Genomic DNA, 23,273 nt, shown 5'->3' with positions numbered 1-23,273 from the left:
TCAAAGGCTTTGCTGTAAGCTATAATGCACAGGGTGATTTTCTTCTGAAATTCTTTGGTCAGTTCCATTATCCAACATATGTTTGCGATATGATCTCTGGTGTCTCTTCCCTTTCTAAATCCAGCTTGGACGTCTGTCATTTCTCACTCCATATGTGGTAAGAGCCTTTGTTGTAGAATCCTGAGCATTACATTACTTGCATGAGATATTAAGGTAGTATTAGATAATTACTGCATTCCCTGGGATCCCCTTTCTTTGGAATTGGGATGTATATTAAACTCTTCCAGTCTGAGGGCCATTGTTTTCTTTTCCATATTTGTTGACAAATTTTTGTCAAAATTTGGACAGATTCAGTCTCAGTAGCTTGTAGCAACTCTATTGGGATGTCATCTATTCCTGGTGATTTGTTTCTTCCAAGGATTTTAAGAGCAGCTTTCACCTCACATTCTAAAATTTCTGGTTCTGCATCATACAGTTCCTCCGTGAATGAATCTGTCATTCTTGCATCTCTTTTATAGAGTTCTTCAGTGTATTGCTTCCATCTTCCTTTTATTTCATCTCGGTCAGTCAGTATGTTCCCCTGTTGATTATTCAACATCTCTACTCTTGGTTTAAATTTCCCTTTAATTTCTCTAATCTTTTGTTTCTATTCAATAACTATTGTAATAGTTCTCTTTGTCCCTACGTACTAGTCACTGTATTATTGCATTTAGGGTTCTAAGCATGTTTCTGTCTCCTTTTGCTTTTGCTTTCCTTCTCTCTTTAACCATTTAAAGAGTTTCGTCAGTCATCCATTGAGGTCTTTCTCTCTTTTTAACAAGAGGTATTGTCTTTTTGCATTCTTCTCTGATAATGTCTCTGACTTCAATCCATAATTCTTCTGGTTCTCTGTCAACTAAGTTTAAAGCCTCAAACCGGTTCCTTATTTGATCTTTATATGCTTCTGGGATGTTATTTCAATTGTATTTTGGCATTATGATTTTTTTGCTCTTCTTTAGCTTTACTCTGATTTTTGATATTACCAGTGCATATTCTGTACTGCAGTCTGCTCCTGGTCGTTTTCGCAGAAAGTATGGAACTTCTCCATCTTCTGTTGCCAATTATATAATTGATTTGATTCCTATATTGACCATTTGGTGATCTCCATGTGTACAGTCATCTTTTCAGTTGCTCAAAAATGTGTTTGCAAGAAACAAATTATTGGCTTCACAGAATTCAATAAGTCTCCTGCTTCATTTCTATCTCCTAAGCCCCATTCTCCCACAATTCCTAGTTCTTCTCTGTTCTCTACTTTTGCATTCCATTCCTCAATGATAATCAACACATCTTGTTTTGGTGTGTGATCAATTTCTTCCTCTACTTCTGTGTAACATCTCTCTATTTCCTCTTCTTCTGCGTTTGCCGTTGGAGCGTAGACTTTGATGATAGTTATATGAATAGGTTTCCCATTTAATCTCGTTGATATCACTCGCTCAGACCTTGCGTTATAGCTACTGATTGCTTTTGCTACATCACTTCTCACTACTAAAGCAACTCCATTTCTTCTTAATTTCTCATTTCCTGCATAAAATATTTTGTAGTTGCCTGATTGAAAATATCCCATTCCCGTCCATTTTAATTCACTCACGCCAAATATTGGAATACTGATGCATTCCATTTCTTGCATAATTTCTGACTTTTCCTGGTTCATGCTTCTCACATTCCATGTTCCTATTGTATATGTTGTACTACTCTGGACTCTCCTTTCGCATCTGTGTGCATCAGCTTCTGGGCTTCCATTCGGCTTTGACCCAGTGGCATCATTAGTCACAGGGCTACTCGTGCTTGTTCGTTGTTCTTCCCCCGTAGCTCATTGAGTGCCATCTGAGCTGGGAGTCTCATGTTCCAGCACTATCTTGTATTGCTTTTTGGATACTCTGTTCATAGGGTTTTCATGGTAAGAGACATTCAGAGGTAGTTTACCATTGCCTTCCTCTGAGTCTGGATGCATCTTAGTCTGGTGTCTTAGCTTTGACCCTTCTGCCTTGGGTGACCCTGCTAGAATCTAGCCTCTTGGCCTAGACTCCTGACGGCTCTCAGCTTCTATAGCACTCTCAAACCCCCTCACCACATTAAGGTGTGCATCCTAGAAGAGGTTTATATATACCAACTGTGACAGCTTGAATCCAGCCAGGTAGCAAAATGGCAGCCGGTGCAAATCTTTAAGCACAGTTGTTAAGATGTCTCACTCCTGTCAGCAATCACGCTGAAACATTTTGCACTAAATGCAGTTTCTGGACCAAGCTTACGGGAAGCCCTATGTAGAGTGAAATGCAGTAGTCCAGTCTTGAAGTTATCAGTGCCCGAACCTCTGTGGTCAGGCTGATCACAGTCCAGGAATGGTCACAGTTGTCTTACCAGCTGAAGCCTGTGAAAAGAACTAGCCACCAAGGCCTCCTGGGCCTCCTGTGACAAAGCTGGATCCAGGAGCATCCCAAGGGTGTGTACTTCTCTTTCAGAGGGAGTGCAACCCCATCCAGAGGAGGCAATTGATCAGTTTCTCAGGCATGAGAACAACTCACCCACAGAGCTTCTGTGAGCCAGCCCCCACTCAAATATACCACAATGAGAGCAGTGGAGGAAGGTAGGTCTGTCTGTTACCTTGGTGCTTTGACAGATGATGTCATCATGCCTGCTCTGAGAAAAAAGTCCTGGAATAGGAGTCACTGCTGTTCTCATGCAGCAAGTGATGGAAAAAGACCCTTCTCTGCCTCAGACTTTGGAGAACCATTGCTACTCAGAGATGCGGTATACCAGATATGAATCACGTGGAGCTCGGACCAAGTTAAAATAACTGGAGTAAAAGTTAAACATTAAAAAAAATTAAAAGAATTAAAAAATTACATACATGCTCTCCAAATCAACTTCTTATCAACAAGTAGAGTAAACTGTGGAAGTTTATAGAGCTCTGAGCAAACACTTCTGCTCAGGCACCATTTTCCAGAGACTGATCCTCGCTACTCAGAGCAGACAATGGAGAGCTAGACAGACTGATGGTTTAAATCAGTAGAAGACAGTTTCATATGTTTGAGATTTTAACTATGGTTGCAAGTTATTGGTCAATCGGAGTGGCTAGCCCACCAAACATCCCACCATTAATCAGCAGAGCTAACAACAAGGAATAAAACCTCTGAGATTTGATTCTGAAAGATCTGCCACCTGGCGTCTCCCTCCCCTTTGCACCAGGCAAAGAAGTTAAATGTAGAATCATAAAGTGGGAAGGGACCTCAAAGGTCATCTAGTCCAGCCCCCTGCCAATGTCTGAAATCCCATACTATAGTATCCCAAATAGGTTGCTATATAACCTCTTCTTAAAGGCCTTTCCCTTCTTCTTTGTATCAGTTAACATGTTGAGAGCCAAAGCTTTCTGTCTCCTTTTTAAAAAGTGCATTTCTAATTCTACTGCAGGGGCAGTGCCTGGTGAAATTTTAAGAACCAGAGGGGCTGAACCACTATTAGCTGTGATAAGTAAATAGAGCCTGGATGTTCAGAGGCTGTATACCTCTGGGTATCATAATCTGAGGACAAAGAACTGGGATGTCTGTCACCATCATTCCCTCCTTGTGAGATTTCGAGAAATATCTCAGCTGGTGACAGTTGGAAACAGTTTGCTTTGGTCTGATGCAGCATAACTGTTTCCTGGTAGGACTTTCAGCCACTGATAGCGATGGGCAAATCTATCGATTTTGGTTCTTTAAGTTTCTCATTTCTTAAATTCAGTTCTCCACATTTCCACAACAATTTGCTTTTTTTAAAAAAAAAAAAATCCTCATGAAAATTCATTAGCATTTTAGTGTGCATTTCCCCTAATATACACATTTTTGCTAAGTAATTTTCCGTAATAGAATGCATTTTCCCATACATATGTGTTTTTAATGCACATTTCTCCCTAGCATATGCATTTTGTACAAATTGGTTGGAGAGCCGCATCACAAAAGGGGAGTGTGAATTTCAAAGGATAGCTGTGTTTTGATTCACAGGTGGGCCTGAGACGTGCAAATTAGGTAGTTTCTTGTTAAAATGCACAATCAGATTTCTCCCCCATCCCTAGCCACAGAGTGGGACAAGCCTCTTGTGCGTCCCTGTGGCTAGCAGAAGTGGGGGGGGAGGGAGGGAAAGAGAAAGCCATACAGAATAAGCAGCAATAAACTGAATCTACATTGGCTGTTGCGGGATTCACCTTTGATCATTAAAGCAGGTAGTGCAAACAGAGCTAGCTGAAACTTTGTGGTGAGATGGCGAGAATACTGATGAATGATAATGGTCGTGATCCTTTGCACTCCTAAGCTAGGAACAGGTGCTCCTTTGGCCCAGGTGAATCTCAACAGTGTCAGATCATTGGCCCTGATTGCTTTCAAGATAATTACAGAGCACACCACCGACTGCCCTTTGGCTTCTGTGTACGTGATTCACGGTTTTATTCTGAAAAGGTGACTTTTGCCTCCCTTACACTCCGACTCAAGAAATACAGGCAACCCTCTTTGTTGCTTGTCTTGTGAGGGCAGGGAGAGCTTGCTTTGCCCAAAACACAGATCTGGGCCAGCTGTGCATCTGACAGCCAGTCTCAGAATGGTTTTTCTTTTTCTGCCTCTCGTGCCTTGCGATAACAGCTGCCACCGTGCTGCAGAATGCTCAGGAAAAACTGGCAAGAAAATGCCCATCCCTTCCCCAAGGCCATAGCTGCATGCCCAGGAGGGAATGAGAATAAGGCTCTTAGCCTTATACATGGTCAGACTCTTTCTCCATCTAAGCAGGCGCTGCCTGTGGGGGCTGCTGACTCCATGTCAGTGGGGCAGTGGAATCCGCTCTGGGTTTTATTCCAAAAATTCAAAGAGCTGTCCAAGGTGCTTAAACTTATTCTGACAATAGGCTCAGCACCTTGGGCAGCTCCTTGAAAGTTCAGACTAAACCCTGGAGCAGATTCCACTGACATGGGGCCACCAGCCACCACTCTGACCAACAGCAACTCTTCAGAGTCTCAGCTGGAGGTCTTTTGTACCTGAGAGCTTAGGGTTCAAGTCCCCACTCATCCATGAAGCTCACTGGGTGACCTTGAGCTCATTGCTGCCTCTCAGCTTAACTTACCTCACACCGTTGCTGTGAGGATAAAGTGGAGAGGGGGTGAACCATGTGCACCTCCTGGAGCTCCTTGGAGAATGAGCGAGATATAAAGATAATTTGTTGTTGTTATGTGCCTTCAAGTTGACTATGACTTATGGCGACCCTATGAATCAGCAACCTCCAAGAGCATCTGTTGTGAACCACCCTGTTCAGATCTTGAAAATTCATGTCTGTGGCTTCCTTTATGGAATCAATCCATCTCTTGTTTGGCCTTCCTCTTTTTCTACTCCCTTCTGTTTTTCCCAGCATTATGGTCTTTTCTAGTGAATCATGTCTTCTCATGATGTGTCCAAAGTATGATAACCTCAGTTTTATCATTTTAGCTTCTAGTGATAAATGTAAATGGACTGCCTTCAAGTCGGTTCTGACTTATGGCAACCCTATGAATAGGGTTTTCATGAGGCTGAGAGGCAGTGACTGGCCCAAGGTCACCCAGTGAGCTTCATGGCTATGTGGGGATTCGAACCTTGGTCTCCCAGGTCGTAGTCCAACACCTTAACCACTACACCACACTGGCTTAATTAATTTAAATTTAATTAGTTTAAATTAGTTTAATTTGTTCCAACACCCAATTATTTGTCTTTTTCGCAGTCCATGGTATCCGCAAAGCTCTCCTTCAACACCACATGTCCTCCAACACATAAAGATAATAGATGAAGTAAATAAATAAAATGCCTGATCCTTTTTGAACCAGAGATGCCATGAATCAAACCAGGGACTGTTTCCATGCAAGAGGATGTGTGCCATGCTGCTGTCCTTCCTTAGCTGAGGCAGGACCACAGCTCGGAGACAGGGGGCATGCAAAGCCCCAGGAATGCAATAATTAACATAAGAGCAAAGGAAGTTGCCTTATACCAAGTCAGAGCATTGGTCCGCCTAGCTTAATATTGCCTACACTGACTGGCAGCAGCTCTCCAGGTTTTAAGGCAGAGAACATCCCCAGCCCTACCCGGAGATTCCGGAGACTGAACCTGGGACCAAACATGCCGGCAGACGGACGTGCCACCAGCAGAATCCCTGCCAGCGACAGCCTGTTGAAAGCCCCGAACGGAGCCTCCCAAGAGCAAGGAGGGGCTGAGCTGGCCCAAGATCTGCTGGATTCTGAGCCAGCTCCACTGTTGTCACGTGATGGCATCAGGCCAGCTCTAGCGATTTGCCTGCCCCCATCTTTCACCGTGAACAGCAGGGCTGCGGATGCTCTCGTTAGCCCCATCCCAACCTGAGCAGGGATTGGACTGCAGCAAGATGTCCTTGGGAAGGGCTTTAGCTCAGTGGTGGAGTGTCTGTTTTGCATTCAGAAGGCCCCAGGTTCAGTCCTAGGCATTTCCAGGTAAGGTTACGAATGTCCCCAGTCTGAAAGCTTGAAAAGCCAGTGCTAGTCAGGGTAGACAGTACTGTGCTAGATGGACCAATAGTCTGATTTGGTATAAGGCAGCTTCCTATATTCTTAAGATTGATTGATTGATTGATGTGTTGTTGTTTTAAGAATACTTTGATAACTGTTTATGCCAAGAATTGGAATGAATGAATCTGTCCATTTTGGTTTCCTCAGTGTCTCGTTTTTTCCACTCTTAAGTTCAGCTATCTACTTTTCCAAGTCAGTTTGCATTTTAAAACAAAAACAAAACCAAGCCCTTATGAAAATTAAGCAGCATTTTAGTGCAAATTTCTTTTCATATTCTATCTTTGTATGCAGTTACTTGGTTGGAAAACTGCATTTCAAAATTCAGAGAATTCGGTTTGCGTATTTTTTTTCTTCAAAAAATGTGAATTAGATAGGTTCTCTTATAAGTTCAGACTGAATCAATTTTTTCACCCATCAGTAGCTAAGAACTGCACTGGAACATTCAGAAAAAGTTGAATAAATTCCTATCCCCACATTAGTCTGGGAGGTTGTGATCAGGTCAGTTTGTATCAGAATTCTCCAAGGCGGAATTCCCCAAACATTCCTAGACATAATAAATGTTATGATTACAATTAAAATGTCCAAAGACTACTGAGAAATCCCCTTGCCTCTCAGAATGATTATGTGCAGCTAGGGGAAAGAGTTCTCGAGTTCCTTGTCACCAGCCTAAACAAAAATCTGTTATTGCATCCCAGCTGTTTTCTGATGCAGCTTTTGTGAGGCTTTATTGAGTTAATAATCTATGAAATCTAAAACATGTTTGGGGTTATTTTTCAGGCACATTAATTTCATTCTTCTCCCTAGAAATATCTTTAAGTCACATTTGCTAATGCAGTTACCATAATTGAAAAGCAGTTGTCCCGAAATGACGGCATAATTAACTTCTTGACACCTGAAATGGTTGAGATGAAGAATCAAGTTGCATCTTCAGAGGACCAAATATAGTTGCTTTAAGCAGTTATGGTGTAAATGAAACATGTATGGGGGGGGGGGCAAAATCTCTGAAAGCAGCCATGTCTGAAATCATAGGACAATAATGCAATTTTCTTGTCGTCAATGCCCTCTGAGATGTACAAATTAGGAATAATCATAAAACCCATACTCGGAATACAGTAATTTCCAAAGTGTGTGCACAGGCACCCAATAAACTGGAACGAGCGTAGCATGCAAGACAGTGTGATCTGGAGTCATTGGTCTATTAGGGCAAAGGGGGCAGTGCCCACCAACCTCAGTCTGCTTTCAGCCAGATCACACCTGCCTGCCTTCTTACTTACAACCAGTCCAAGAGGTGCCTTGCCTGTCAGCTCCCTCCTCCTTAGTCTCAGTGTTGCCCTTTGTGGAACTCAGCAGGGAGGAGGATGGGGACAAAACTAGTCTTAGTTGGCTCCACCACTCATTGGCTCTTGTGCCACCTACTGTTGGTCTCCCTGACTTCTGCCCTACCAGTCCCAACGGGCACCAGACGCCACTAGTGGGAGTAAAATGGCCAGTCTAAGACTGGGGAGATCCAGGTTCAAATTCCCACTGGGCCATAAAGTCCATTGGATAAACTTGGACTAGTCAGTCTCCCTCAGACTAGCCTAACTCACAGGGTTGTTTTGAGGATAAAAGGGGAGAAACCATGTATTTGCCCTAATCTTTTTGGAGGAAAGGCAGCATATCAGGGCAAATTAAAAAAAAAATTAAGGTAGAGTTCAAATTCTCTGGGGAGCCCAAAGTACTCAGCTGTAGCTCAGGTTGTCTGTTGGATCTCTGTATGATGCCTTGTTCTGGCCTGGCATGCTTCCAAACTCTCTGCCTTTCAGTTATTTTGCTGCATCTGTCTCAGATGCGATTAGATCCTCATTCAGTTACTCTTAGTGCAAAGATGTAGCAGAATCATTCTTCGCATTTCATATGTGGCCTCTGTACATCTTCACTGAATATGCAGTGGGTAGAGCAGGGTTGCACCCCCAGGCTCACCCCCAAGATCATGTGCCCACTGGCTCCACCTACCTGTCCTCTACCCATTAGGACAGTCTGCATGCAGCTGTATAGAGGCATACAACCTTCTCCATGCAATGGGGATCCCGGTGCACTCAGGGTTCCCCATCACATGGAGGAACATGCATAAGTATGGTATGCTTATGCATAAGTATAAGGCGGAGACTGCTGCTCTGGGGTCCCACTGGGAGGAAGGGTGTGATATAAATCTAATAAATAATAATAAATTAAGAATAAATAAGTACAGCAGTATAAGTGTACACTTCCAGTTCGGACCTTCCACCAAACATGCAGAGGTCAGTGGGGTGGGGTAAGTGGGGGGCACATGATTTTGGGATCAGGGCCAGTAAGCACAGCCCCCCCCCAAACATTCAGGGAATACAAGGAGGGCCAAATCTGAGAAGCCCTGATAGAAGGACAAAAAATATAAATGTGTACCCCACAAGTGAGGATAGGTGTATCTTATGTTGTGGTGTATTTATATACCGCTTTTTGGTCCAAAGGCCCGCATAGCAGTGCAAAACATTGCAATACAAGAGCAACATACAGCAAAAGTACAATCAACCAATCAAAACAATATAAAATAGAAAAATCACCAAATACCCTCCAATGCAAGCCCAGCCACAACCAATCATCTAGGGGAGATTGCTGTTGCCATCATCACATCCCAAAGAAGCCACTCCCCTTTGGTGTATCCCCTTCGAGACTACCCCACCAGCGTTTTCCAGAGGGTCCTCCACACCTTCATACCTCCTTCAAGCCTGTCATCTGGACACAGCTTCACAATAGACCACAATCCCTTCACAAGGCAAAAGGTCAGTGATATTCAAACCATTAAGTCTCTTCTCAGTTCTGAATACAATTTCTCCCATATGGCCTCAGAGTTGGGTCTACTGCAGAGTCCTTGCTCTATGATCCTGCTCCAGCAGCAGACAAGGCCTTTTCAGTAGCAGCACCGAGGTTATGGAATTCAGTTCTCAACAGTAGTGTAGTGGCGAATTCAGAAGGACAGGGTCCCTTCATGATAGTCACTGCCATCTCCCCTCCTTTTTTTTCCTGCTGGATTGAGAAGTAGATCCTTGTTAACGCCTTCTTCCACAATAACAGACATCCCTAGGAGCCAATAAACATGAAAGGGGAGAGTGTTAGCTACTGAGAAGAGTCTTCTCAGTTGCTAACTCGCCTCCTTTCCCTCTGATTGGTTCCAATAAGTAGAAAAACACAAGGAAACATGGTAGGATACTCTTCTCAATGACTAACACACTCCCCTTTCATGTTCATAGGATGCTGGAGACATAGGGACCTTGCTGGGAACCTGCTCCCAAAAAGGTAAGGGGTCTGAGGCCCCTTGAGACCTCAGATGACAACAACCCTGGTTCTCAAGGAGGCTCACCTTGTTCCTTCTTCAGTAGATGTTGGGTGAAGATGGCATTATTGATGCTTCTGTTGGAATTTTCCACTTTTGGTTAAAAAGAAAGTAGTTGTCACAATACTAATATGAATATTTTCTTTCACAGCATTTTTGAACAGTGGCTCAGAAGACACCAGCCCCTGCGTGAGGTTTATCCTGCAGCCAATGCCCCCATTGGACACAACCGTGAATATTACATGGTCCCCTTCATTCCCCTCTACAGGAATGGAGAATTCTTCATTTCATCAAGAGATCTGGGATATGACTATGAGTATCTAACAGATCCAGGTAACACAGAAACTGTTATGTTCTGGATATCAGCCCTTTAGGTAAAACCAGCCTCGAAGATGCGAAGGAGACTCTGTGGTGATCGATGTTTTGAGAAACCAGACTGTGGTATCCCTATTTGCTAGGGGCTTCAGAAAGAACAGACTCTTGAGAATTGCCACTCAAAAATAAGACCCACACAGTTATATGTGCTGATTTCTTCTTACACATTTTTATTTATCATTTAGTTTTATATTCCTTTATCGCTTCCATGATCCTAGAGCAGGTAACAATTAAAGAAAAGCACAAATCGTAATTTTGGACAATTTACAATAAAATACAATTTAAAGCAGCAATCAACAATCATTATCAAAGCCTACCCCAGAGATAGCCAAAGCGGTGCCCTCCAGATGCTGTCAGACTACATGGCTGCTGGTCAGGGATCATGAGAGTTATAGTCCAGCAACATCTGAAGGGCACCATGTTGGCTACTGCTGACCTAGGCTGTTCTAAGACAGCAGCAAATACTAAAACCTTCTCCAGCAGCATGCAGCAACAGAAAACCATTGAGAGAATGGGTGCCTTGGTCTACGTTTGCATTTAAGAGCTAGCCTGGTAGCTCTAGTTGTCGAGGAATTCCCTGCAGGCGAGCGAGCGGACGGGGGAGGAGGGGTGAAGCTCTCTATCCTTCCTTTGCACCTAGCAGAGAAATCAAGAGGGCTGCTGGAGGAGGGAAGCCCCCTCTTCCACACCCCAGCATAGAAATGCATCAGGCTGCTGCAAGAAGTATGGTACTTGCCATCTGCCAGTCCCCATAAGGCTAGTAAAAATGTCTGCAGGCTACTTGTTTTGTGGGCTGATGTACAAGGCTGGGTTAGTCGGCAAGGCTCTCAAAAACTCGGAAACACAACAAATAATTCCCAGAGCACCTTCTGCCCTGTCACTTTAGTGCGCCATAAAACATGCCACAGACTAGCTTACCATTACTCTGGGATCCTGGGAGGCAGGCTGCTGCAGTTTCCCTCCTGAGGCAAAGAGTTGCAGGGGGTGAGGGAGGGAGAGAGAACAACTGTTTTCATTGGGACTGGAGCAGCCAGGGAAAGGATTAGACCCAGCCTCCACAATGATGTGGGTTAGGGCCCTCACAGCTGTAATTTATATTAAGAAAAATACACATACAAAGGCACATTAATGTCATGTGCAGTTTTGACTTCAGCCAGAGTTAACAGAGGAGCGGAGAGCTGGGGAAGGAAAGCATCAATCCACTGCCTGTTCCTGATCAAATAACTCCACTTTGAGAGACACCCCCTCCATTACATCCGCACTAGACCCTTTAGGGGCTTTTGTTGTTGTTCTTGTTTGGTTGCTTTATTTATTAATTTTTCTCACAGCAGACCGATAAGAGCTGAGAGAGCTACGCATCGCCCCCTTTTCCCGTTCCCTCTCCCAATGTGTGCAATTTGTTTGATGTTTGGCTGAAAATGCAATTTGGAGCCGGTAATCATACGCCAAAGGCAGCAGAAGCGCTTAGCGGAGCTAATGTTTCGATCACCCTAACTCCACACACACACCGAACCACACACTGCTCCTTCCCTCGCTGCTGCAACACTGACATTCTGTCAGAATGATAATCGCCCTATGAAAAGATTTTGTCTTCTGCCTCTTGGGGGCTGAGACTTGTGTTTTTCTTAGCAAAGTGGCCCCAGAGAGCATCCAGCCAATTCCCGTTCAATTCGTCTGCTAAATGCAACCTGCCTCAGCGGCTGAGTCAGTGCTATCCTGAAGGAGCCTTTATTTCATTTTTTTTCCTGGCTGGTTATTCTCCTACATGAGGAAAGAGGGCCGGGCTTGTCACTGCTGACTTGACTGCCCTTTCAGGCTCTTAAAGCCGCCGGTAGAAATGACTGCCTTTCCAGAAGCGAAACACACAAAGGGGAATCTGCTCATCATTCTGAGCCTTTGAGCCATCTTTCCCAAGTTGGGCATCTCAGAATAGAAGCCACGAGATCAGTGGCGGCTAGTGGCTCCATGTCAGTGGGGCAGTGGAATGCACTTCAGGTTTTCATCCGAACTTTCAAGGAACTGGCCAAGAATCCCGGAGTGGATTCCACTGCCCCATTGACATGAAACTATCAGGACCATTGAGCTAAACGGACCATTGAGCTAGCTGGACTGAAGTGCTAAGCACCTTGGACAGCGCCTTGAAAGTATGTACTAAAACCCAGAGTGGATTCCACTGCCCCACTGACATGGAGCCACCAGCCACCACTGCACACTGTGTTCTATATGTAGAGAAACACAGGGAGCCATCTTATACTAAGTCAGAACCATTCAGCTAGATGGACCATTGACTCTGCTAGCTCAGTATTGTCCATGCTGACTGGCTGCAGCTCTCCACGGTTTCAGGCAGGGGACATAAGAACATAAGAAAAGCTTGCTGGATCAGGCTAAAGACTCACCATAGCTCAGCCTCCTGTTCTCAAGGTGTCCACCAGATGCTTATGGGAAGCCTGCAAGTAGAATCTGAGTGCAACAGCACTCTCCCCTCCTGTGGTTTACAGCAACTAGCATTCAGAAGCGTCCTGCCTCAGACAATGGAGACAGAGCATAGTCATCAGGGTTAGCAGCCATTGATAGCCTTATCCTCCATGAACTTGCCTAATCCTCTTTTGAAGCCATCTAAGTTGGTAGCCATCACATTCCCAGCCCCAGCTGGAGATGTCGGGAATTGAACCTGGGACTTTCTGCATGCAAAGCATGTGCTCTGTCACTGGGCTGCAGCCCTCCTCCAATCATCAGCAATGTATCCTATGGTCCACCAGGCCACAGGAATATATATAGGACACGGCTCTACTCTACCACTGGTCCATCTTGCTTAGTATTGTTTATATTGACTTGGCACCGACTCTCCAGGATTTCAGACAGGAGTCTTTCTCAGTCCTACCTGGAGATGCCAGGGATTGAACTGAGGACCTTTTGCATGCAAGTACTCTACCACTGAGCTACAGCCCTTGCCTTCCATAGAGCAAATAAAGGTCATTGATTCACCTAGCTGAGGGTTTCTACTCGAAGCAGCTCTCTAGGGTCTCAGGCAGATAAAGGACTCATTACTTGCCCTGCCACATGAGATACTTCAACTGGGGATGGCAGGAATCGATCCTGGACTTTTCTGCTTACGGAGTGTGCAATTTGTGGAATGCCCATAGCTCAGTGGTAGAGCCCTGGCTGTTCATGCAGAAGGTCCCAGGTTTGATCCCCAGCATCTCCTGGTAGGGCTTCGAGAGACTCCCTTTCTAAACCTGCTGCCTGTCCGTGTAGACAATACTGAATTAGATGGGCCAATAGCGTGACTCAGCTTAAGATAGTTTCCTATGTTCCTATGTATGGCTTACCCAAGGTACAGCCACTATCCAGTTATTGCATGTGAAAAATCTTGGCCTACACCAGCGTTCCCCATCCTGGTGCCCTCCAGATGTTTTGGACTCCTACTCCCATCAGCCCCAGCCAGTGCTGGCACCAGGATGAGGAAGGCTGATGTATAATCAGAGGGCACCATTGCTTATATGTCAGGCTGTACCACTCCGAAGATTTCCATTAAGTTTCAGTTGGATGACCTAGAGTATGTCTTGATCACTCCAGAATTGGCCTCCACAGTCACTTATGGACCCACCATTAAAGACCTTATCTTGGAAGACAATCTTACTCAGCCACTAGTGATCGCCAATGAATCAAAGGAGAAGCCACTTCAGGGATCCGGCACATTGACTTGGCATCTAACTCAAATGGAGAATTCTATACTCTGATGTTCTCTTTTTGATCAGCTCATGGGGAAACTGATATTGTTTCCCTCCTGCTAAGTAACGGGAAGCTTTGGAATGGGGATGCCCCTTACAGACTCAGTTTCCTCGCAAGGAAGAGAGTATTGGAGACTTGCAGTCTTTGCGAAAGTTCTGCTTTATTTAAAAATGTGCATGTTGAGTGGGAAGGAGCATGGGGGCTGGCGCTCATTGGGACTGGTAGGGCGGAAGGCAGGAAGGCCAACTACAGGCAGAGTCAGAGCCAATGGCAGTCAGGGTCAGCTAATTCTAGTTTTGTCCCAATCTTCCTCCCTGCCAAATTCTACAAGGGCAAAACTTGAGACTAAAGCAGAGGGAGCTGACAGCCAAGGCCACCCTCTAGGCTAACCAGCCGTTGACAGCTGGCTGAGGGCAGACTGAGGCTGGTGGGGCACTGCCCCATGCACCACAGTGAACCAGCCTCAACAAGACGGAGGACAGGCAAGCAGTCAGAGGGATAGTACTAGTTTGCAAAGCAGGGTCGGGTCCCCCAAAAGCAAACAGCATAGCCATGCAGAGCTTGGAAAAGTTACTTTTTTGAACTACAACTCCCATCAGCCCCAGCCAGCATGGCCACTGGATTGGGCTGATGGGAGTTGTAGTTCAAAAAAGTAACTTTTCCAAGCTCTGGAGCACTCAAGGATACCTCTTGCCAGCCAGGTGCAAAATGGTGGCATGATTCAAAACAAAATGTCCTCGTTCACCAACCCCAACTCCCATCTTTTGCCACTCATGTTCGTGCAAAATACAAGTTCCAGCCTCCAGACAAGCACCCGAGATCCACAGACAGTAGCCATCCGCCTTCAAGGCTTTTGGGGAAAAAACAAAGCAAGCACAAAAGTTATTATAACTATAAAGATGTTGCAGCTGAACTGGCATAAAATAGAAGCTGTACTTGAGCGTGGTTTAATACAGAGTGAGGAAGAGGGTGGGGCTCTCCCGCTTCCACTGTTGTGTCTCCTGGAGGTCCAACCGCACCCCACTTGTCGGAAGAAGGCCTCAAGGAGCCTAACCACATAAAATAGGCAGCCCTCTTTAGGCTTTCCCCTTCAGTGCAGGGATATTGGAGGGGATTGTGCTGGCTGGGACTCATTAGTGGATTCAGGGCCAATGGGGAAAACTCCTTCCTATTCCTCATGTGCAGTATGAGGACATCATGCCTGACTAGAGCTAAAGTTTGCCTGTCAATTAGAGGTGGAAACCATGATTTGATTATGGTTTCCTTTTCTGGTTTTCAGGCAAACTATGGTTTCTACAAGCCATAGTTTGTTTGGTTCAGAACAATACCGTGGTTTGCTAGGAACCAGCAAGTTCTGGAGGTAATTGGAACATGTGAAGGGAGAAAGGAGTGAGTGAGTGAGTGAGTCGAAGGCTCATTTATCCACCATCAAATAATGGCTTGGCACTGCATCTGAACTGAACCCTTGGTTTGCTTAGATCAGGTGGTACCCTCCAGATGTTGTTAGACTACATCAGCATTCCATTGGCATGGTCCATTGTCAGGGATGATGGGAACTGTAGTCCAACGACATTTGAAGAGCACCAGGTTGGCCACCCCTGCTTTAAATTTCCCTGGTATGATTGTGTGGTCACCTAACAGAAAGCTGTTTTTTTTCTGAGTTATCACATAGTGGTGTGGGGTTTTACCCTTTGAAGGTACAATTAGGTCAAACAACTGCATGAAATAGTTTGTACAAGCTCATTCCAAAAAAGCAAACTAACTGGTCTTTGGATCTGACTGGTGACACTAGAGTAGTACCATGAGGATTAAATAAAATGTCAATGGCTGACTGAATGCCATTAATTAGAATTGACAGTGTATAGGGAATATCCCCTTGGAGAGTTGGGTATGTGTGTTTAACATGCAATAATGTGTGACTGGAGAAAATAGGAATTAAAATGTCAGTTGAAAGAAAAGATTAGAAAGGGAATTTTAGCCATTGGGATTTCTTCAGGCTGTGGCGGAAAAGGAAAATAAAGTTAACTGAAAAGAGAAGTGTAAAAGAGGGGGAGGGGAAAATCCCTCTTATGAAAAAAAAAATGTGGTTTGGTGTTGACTTAATTAACAGCATAAACAGCCAGTTTTTAGAAAGTAATTATGATTTCCTTTCATGCCTTTTGGAGCAGGTAACTATCAGCTGGAGAGCTCAGAAGTGGGTCTTCGGGGAAGGTGCATGAGATTATTACAGATGCAAATATTTCATGGAAATTAGAAATGGAGGGGTGAGAGATGGAAAAATCAGGAAGTGATCATGAAATTAACTGTCCTTTACTTATTCACTAGGGGAACCTGTAACCCTTATACTGATGGACCCGCTTTTCTGCTAAGGGCTTCATTCCCTTGGGGACAATCTGTTGGGGGCTGCATGCTGGTAGTAGGTAGAACTGGGCATGGAGGAATCTGTCCTCTCTGTGTTTCCAATTTTTCCAATAACAAATTTCTGCAGCAATGTGTGATTTTTTTTAAGCCTCGTGAAAACTGCCATCATTTTGGTGTGAAATTCTCCCAATAAACACATTTTGTATGCAGTTTTGACTAATATGTGTGCTTTTTCAAGCAGTTCTTCATATATGTGCGTTTTTCTGCCCATTTCCCCCTAATATATGCATTTTTGTGCATATTGTTTGGAGAACTGCATTGCAAAATTCAGTGAACTGTGAATTTCAAAGCTAGCTGTGTTTTGATTTGTATGTTGGTTCGAGAAATGTGAATTAGGCAATTTCTCATTAAAATGCAAGCAAAATTTCATCCCTAGGGAGGAGGGCTGAGGCTGGCAGTGGATGTGGCTAGAGCCAAAAGTTAGTGGGGTGATGCCTTTTCTCTCACTTTCTGACTTCTTCTCAATTTATCTAACACCCCTTCTCTCTCTCTCTCTGTCTCTCTCTCTCTCTGACACCCCCTTCTCACTCCCTTTTACATCCCCTTCTCTCTCTCTTTCTGGCACCCCTTTCCCTCCTTCTCCCCGCCTGTTTTGCCAAAGGATAATCTCTTACATTTAAGCAGCTGATGATGACAGCTTTGATCTTACGTTTGCCTCCATTTCTCCCTGCTGGAAACCTCATTATCAGCAACAGGCAGAGGGATCCCTTTGGCCCAATTTTACACTGAGCTGCGCACCCTTGCAAGCTGGTGCCAAGGCTGATCTGCCCCTATCAAGGGTCCTGTAATTATACCCAAAAGACCCTCTGAGAGGGACACCTTATACCTATGAGATCATTATCTTCCCAGCACCCAGGTTGCTGGATTCTCCCACAGGTGACTTTTGTTTATCTCTTCTGACCTTGTATTTGCTACACCCTGAGCTGGGAGTACAGCTGTGGCACTCATTCCCAGCTTTTGCCTGTGCCCTCCCACCATGGCCATAGCTGCTTTATTTTGACTAACAAGAGTCTTTCTCTGACTCTTGTTTAGATAAGCAGAGTGAGAACATTTATAAACTAATTAAGCTCACTGTCCCTTCTCAGCTTGGGAAACAAGCCCAAACAAACAAGCCCACCTGGGCAAGCAGGGGTGTGAGACAAGCTCATCTGGATTGTTCTGAACAACTTTTGATTGAACAACTGGATTGAACAACTTTTCCCAAGCTTTTGAACACAGGCAGAGTGAAAAACGTCTTTCTCAGCTTATTATAAACCATGTCAGAAAGTGTGTGCGTTAAGCTCTCCAGACTCCAATACTATGCAATGACAGTGGGCAACAGCAATAAGCACCTGATAAATCAGGGGTCCCGAGACAAGAATTACGGGACAGGGGAATGGGGCATGCCATACTATCTCCTCGGCCCTCACATCAAGATGTCTTGCAGAGATATTTAGCACTACACCTCCCTCCCTCTTCCTCGCTGGCCAGTGGGCTGCCATTGCTTTTGCCGGATGTGATCACTTTCAGAGAGCTTTCCCCCCCTCCCTCATTGTTCCATCTGCTTCAATCCAGCCCCACGTTTTCTCCTTCCTATCCTCCTCCCTCTGGACTCTCCCCCATCCACATGAAATTAGTCCAAGAGCTGCTTTGTGCCCTCAACGGAGTAGCCAGAGCACATGCTTGGCGTATTGAATGTCTCAGATCCAATCCCTTGGATCTCGTATTGAAAGAGTTTCAGTGGCAGAACAAGAAACAGATGTCTGCCTTGGAGAGCCATTGCCAGTTAAGAGCAGAGCTTGATGGGCCAATGGGCTAATTCAGCATAAGATTATTTCATTTGCCCATCATACTGATACAGGATGACACCCAACATTAGTCATACTCAGAGAAGACCCAGTGAAACCAATGAATTAAAGTAACTCAAGTCCATCTATTTCAGGGGGGTCACTTTGAGTGTGCCCTAGATGGATATCATTCGCTGGCAACTAAAAATTAGGCTCCCAGTACTGTAGGCTCTGAAAATGTTAGTGTGGGAGCTATGTCTTTGCTGTGGGATGCATTATGGTATGCAAAACTGAATGGCACACCTTCCAACAACTAACCACTGTGTAATATTTTTGTAAGGTATCACAGTGTAGTCATGTGACAGCCTTCTCTTTCTAACTGCAGGGGCATGGCAAAGGTGGTGGTGGCAGCTGAGCCCGGTGACCGAGTGAAGAGGGGGCAGGGAGGCAAGACCAGACAGAGAGCGGGAGAATTAGTGGTGCTTTGCTGATGCTCCTGCTGCTTCTGCAGAGGCCAGCAGCCAAGCAAGGAGGGAGGGAGGGAGGGTGGGTGAGATTGGGCAGAGCGCAGGAGAATCAGAGATGTTTTGTTGCCACCACCAAGGCCAGCAGCCGAATGAGGAGGGAGGGAGGTGAGTGGATGGGTGCCTTTGTCTGGGGGGGGGTGTCTTGGTGATCTGGGGAAGGGGCCTTGGTGATCTGGGGAAGGGGGAAAGATGCCTTGGTGACCTGGGGAGGGGGTTGGCATGCAAAGCCTGCAGGGGTAGAGCCCCTAGTAGAAATAAAATATTTATTTCAAGTTGAGTAGGCAAGAAAGCATTAATAGCCCAAAGATATATTTCTGCTTCTAAATGGAAGATCAGGCCTTAAATCAGTAGCTACATTTTTATTGTTTTTTTTATTTTCAAAACAGAATATAGCAATAAACATAGAACCAATACATCACTCCAAACAAAGCATAGCTACAGATATATTTTTAAAGGGGATATTTTCTGTGCATCTACAAAACAGAGGGATAACAGTTCAGAATAGCAGCTAACACATCCCATCGAAACGAATAAGAAGTCGAAGCTCCACTCCCCCGTTCATAACAAACAAGAAAAAGAAGGAAGCCATAAGGCTGTATATTTGCCAGTGTTAAGCTCTCTCTGCCCCCACTTTCCTACATTCTTAAGTCAATTTCTCATCAAGAGCCAGTTGCCATAATTCAGTGTACCAGCTTTTCAAGGAAAGATGCTCTGCCCCTTTCCAATTCTTGGCGATTTCAAGGCATGTAGCAAGAAGAAATTTGATCATTAAGTGTGTATGACCTCTGGAGATATCACATTCATCTCTGAAAATAGAAACACCAATTCTGGATGTGGGATAATTGTTCTGTTGAGAACGTGGCTTGCCATCTTGAATGCCCCACTCCAAAATTGTTGCACCCTATCACATTCCCACCAGAGATGTTGGAAGGAACCACAAACTGCACCCCCCCCACACACACCATTTTTAATTCTTCTGAGTGCCCCAGAATGATGGTACTTCTTGGCATAGCATCATTCCAAGGTATTCCAGGGAATTAAAAATGGCAGGCAGCAACAGGAAGCTGCTGGCGGAACTAGCAGTGAATTTTATCTCTGCCCTCAAAGTGAAAGAGAGGAGGCAATTTCAATCCCCTTTCACTACGGCAGGGAGTCAGAAGATAAAACAAAGCACACATCACAGCCATCATGACAAGAGGGAGAGGGAATATGCACATTTTATTTATCTTTTCTCTATCATTACAGTCCGCAGAATGCAGGCGCAAGATAAGTAACCGTGTAGCCATGATTATTTTGTATTATATCACTTAATATTTGCAGCGTTGGGGGAAAAAATCCGACATCAACAAACGCTGCTTAGGTTTGCATGACTTAAATCTTGTCCTGACAATGAATGAATGTGTGAACAGTAAGGATTTCTGCATCTGTTACAGTTTCTGTCAAAACTCTCTTGACATCCATAGCTAGCAGTATTCGAATTTGTCTGATCCTCTTTCAAAGCCATCCAAGTTGGTGGCCATACATATATCTTGTGGGAAGCTATATAGAATGAGGCTGTGTGGAAGCCATACCTTTCAAGCGCATTCAGAGCACCTTTTTTTCACTCAAAGAATCCTGGGACCTGTAGTTCGTGAAGGGTGCTGAGAGTTGTTATGAGACTTCTATTCCCATCACAGAGTTTCCTGGGAAGAGGGATTGGCTGTTAAACCACTCTGAGACTGAGCCATGACTGTTTAAACTGGTATGATATTTCTTTACATGTATCATGCAGATAGAGCCTAAGAGTGGGATGGATTCTCAGAGAACAGGAACAGTGGCTGGCCTGCGTATGAGTCAGAGGGAGGCAGCAGCTGTATGTGGTAGACTGCTGAAACAGGAACACACACATCCTTTTGTAGATTTGCAAAAATGGGGGGGGCTGTGTTTTGACTCAGCTCTTTTGCAATGCAAGCTGTAACCAAAAACTATCACTACCTGCCGGCTTATTGATTCTGAAGGCAAGAGCAGAATCAGACCCTGAGGTCATCACTCTGCATTCATAACTTTGGATCCACGCCTGGATTACTGAGCCACAACATTCCTGGCTCCCAGATCTTTATCCACAATACAAATTGCCGTAGAATAGACTGTGCAGCTGAGCCAAGCAATTGTGAGATCAAACACCCTTTAGGAGATAAAATGTGCCAAGATCAGAATACAGATTTGTGTGTTAGGGATGAACCGAGCAGTAAGTTCCATCCCATTTTGGTCTCACCGGCACTGAATCCCAGGTCTGGTTCCCCCCATTGCATGCCATTCTGTCTCACTGTACGCATCTGGTATGTAATGTGTGCACAGTTATTATGAAGATGATGATTTTCTTACATTTCTATTCTGCCCTTCCTCCCAAAGGGACCCAGAGTGGCAGGCAACCCAGCAGTAAAGCAATACAGTTTTAAAAACCACACATTTAAAAACATCTGAAAGCATTTAAAAGCAATTAAGAACATCTAAGAACAATTTTAAAAACGGCCCACATACCCTCACAGCTAATCATTTCAAGGGTGCCCGTAGATAGGGATGGAAGTATCTGCCAGTCTCCATTCTCATTTTTCGAATCTTAAATTCAGCTCCCCATTTCTGCAGCAATTTGCGATTTTTAAAAAAAACAAATATATCCATGATGGGATTTCATGAGCATTTTAGTGTGAATTTCTCCTAATAAACACATTGGTATGTGCAAATTTTAGTGTGAATTTCTCCCAAGTCTTGTAGACTTGCTTCTAGTGCTGACTTTGCTTGCAGTTCCCCTTCTGATTCAGAATCCTTGATATCATCATTTGAAGAAAGGGAAATGGATCCGGGGTCATGGCAGTGTTAGGTCCAAACCCAACACGCAAGTCGTCCTGTCAACCCCAACTCGCTTACACCCGGGAGTGCGGAGTTGAGTGCAAATGAACCCACTATCAGAGATCAAGTAACACAAGACAAAAACCTTTGCAAAGGGGACCCAATACTTACAAGCCAAAGCAGGTCAGCATGGGAACCTCGTTTATTGGTGTCATAGGGTTTATATAGGCTCACCCCGAAGTTTACAATATCGGGCACACGTCATAAAATATAAAAGAAACAATTGCTAGATGTAATGGCTGTAGGGCATATGAAAAGAGGTAAAGGGGTACGGGGGAAGGACAAAGGTGGAAACATTTAGACTATCTCCCAGACTCTATGTCTGCATACTTCGCATGTCCTTGAGATAAGCACTATGCAGTAACAGACAAAGGCAACTATTGAGGGGAGGCCCAGCTGCAACTGGGCGCCCCCTAAACTAGAGACAGACATGATATTATTTTGTTCACATATCAAAGGAGTTTTACAAGTCAAGGTTTGTGGGGCAACGGAACAGCATTTAACATTTCTATGCAAAGGCACATTTGTAACAATAAGCAAGGTTATAGGCATAGATGTAATACAGGAGATACATAATAGGGGAAGTTTCCAGCTTAAACCGGCTTTTATTATGCGAGCCACTGGAATGTAGGTAAGGGTCAGGTCACCAGGAAATAAACCGACATTTTATATCAAAAGTCAACTAAAGGCCACTTTGGTTCTATTTCCCATGATGCCTGGACAGATTCAGGTATGACAAGTGAACTGTAGCTTAACAGGTTAAGAGAGATTTAAATTTAATCCTAACAGCAGCTTCCTTGCTCAGTTTCTTTCTTTCCTGGTTGGTCCAAGGCGAAGTGTGACTGTCAGAATCAGTGCTGAGCTGGAGGGCACCAGTTGCAATAGGGTGTTAGCTACATGACAGTCCTGCAAGCCCTGAACTCAAGGCCCGTTTTCATTTCTCAAATGCACAACCCGGTGCTGGCATATGAGTTTGGAATACTTTCCAGCTGTAAGGTGGAAGGAAGGCAATTGTAGGGACTCGTTTTTTGTGAGAACCTGGCCTGTGTGATGGTCGGGCTGCCCAGTGATTTCTGTTTCTTAATATATAACTGAGGTCATTTTCTCCCTTTGTCCTCCTGTGCAGCCGACCCCTTCGAGAAATTTTTGGTGCCTTATTTGGAGCAAGCCCGTGAGATCTGGCCATGGCTGGTGGGGGCCGCTGTGGCTGGTGCCATTATAACAGCACTGATCGCTGGATTCATCGCTCTAGGATGTCGGAGGAAGAAAAGAATCTCAGAGGAGACACAACCTTTGCTTACGGAGAGTGAAGACCATCAGTATGTGACCTACCAGTCACACTTATAACTGAGCCCTCACACTTAAAGTCAAACCCATTGTGATATTGGTGATCTGTGATCAGATCCCCCACTGTCTTTTCCAAAGCTTGATGGGCAGCTATCCCAAAATTGGATCAGGGCTGCAGTGAGATGTATGGGGGATTGATGGAATGTATGGGGTGTTTAGCCCCTTTCCCACACACAACATTTTTCCAATTCTCTCCCCCCCTCCCAACACACACTCTCCTAAGCTGCTGCTAACCCCACTGATGAAAAAGGACATGTACCACATTGGTAGTTGCCTTTTCTACTGCAGCAAGTCTGTTAGCA

General features: G+C 44.7%; 1 protein-coding gene across 1 annotated transcript in view; it reads left to right on the top strand.

Annotated features, from left to right (window-relative positions):
• Nucleotides 1-22,971, top strand: part of TYR (tyrosinase) — a 71,755-nt gene extending 48,784 nt beyond the window's left edge. The window contains exons 4-6 of the mRNA XM_061629618.1: nucleotides 10,066-10,247; nucleotides 19,591-19,593; nucleotides 22,751-22,971. Of these exons, the coding sequence (XP_061485602.1) occupies nucleotides 10,066-10,247; nucleotides 19,591-19,593; nucleotides 22,751-22,971 (406 nt within the window). The remainder of the gene's footprint in view (nucleotides 1-10,065; nucleotides 10,248-19,590; nucleotides 19,594-22,750) is intronic.
• The last annotated feature ends 302 nt before the right edge of the window (nucleotides 22,972-23,273 follow it).

The sequence above is a fragment of the Rhineura floridana genome, chromosome 5 (assembly GCF_030035675.1).
Source record: "Rhineura floridana isolate rRhiFlo1 chromosome 5, rRhiFlo1.hap2, whole genome shotgun sequence".
Taxonomy (NCBI): Eukaryota; Metazoa; Chordata; class Lepidosauria; order Squamata; family Rhineuridae; genus Rhineura; species Rhineura floridana.
Note: the sequence above shows the minus strand (reverse complement) of the source record. Positions and strands in the feature narration are given on the sequence as shown.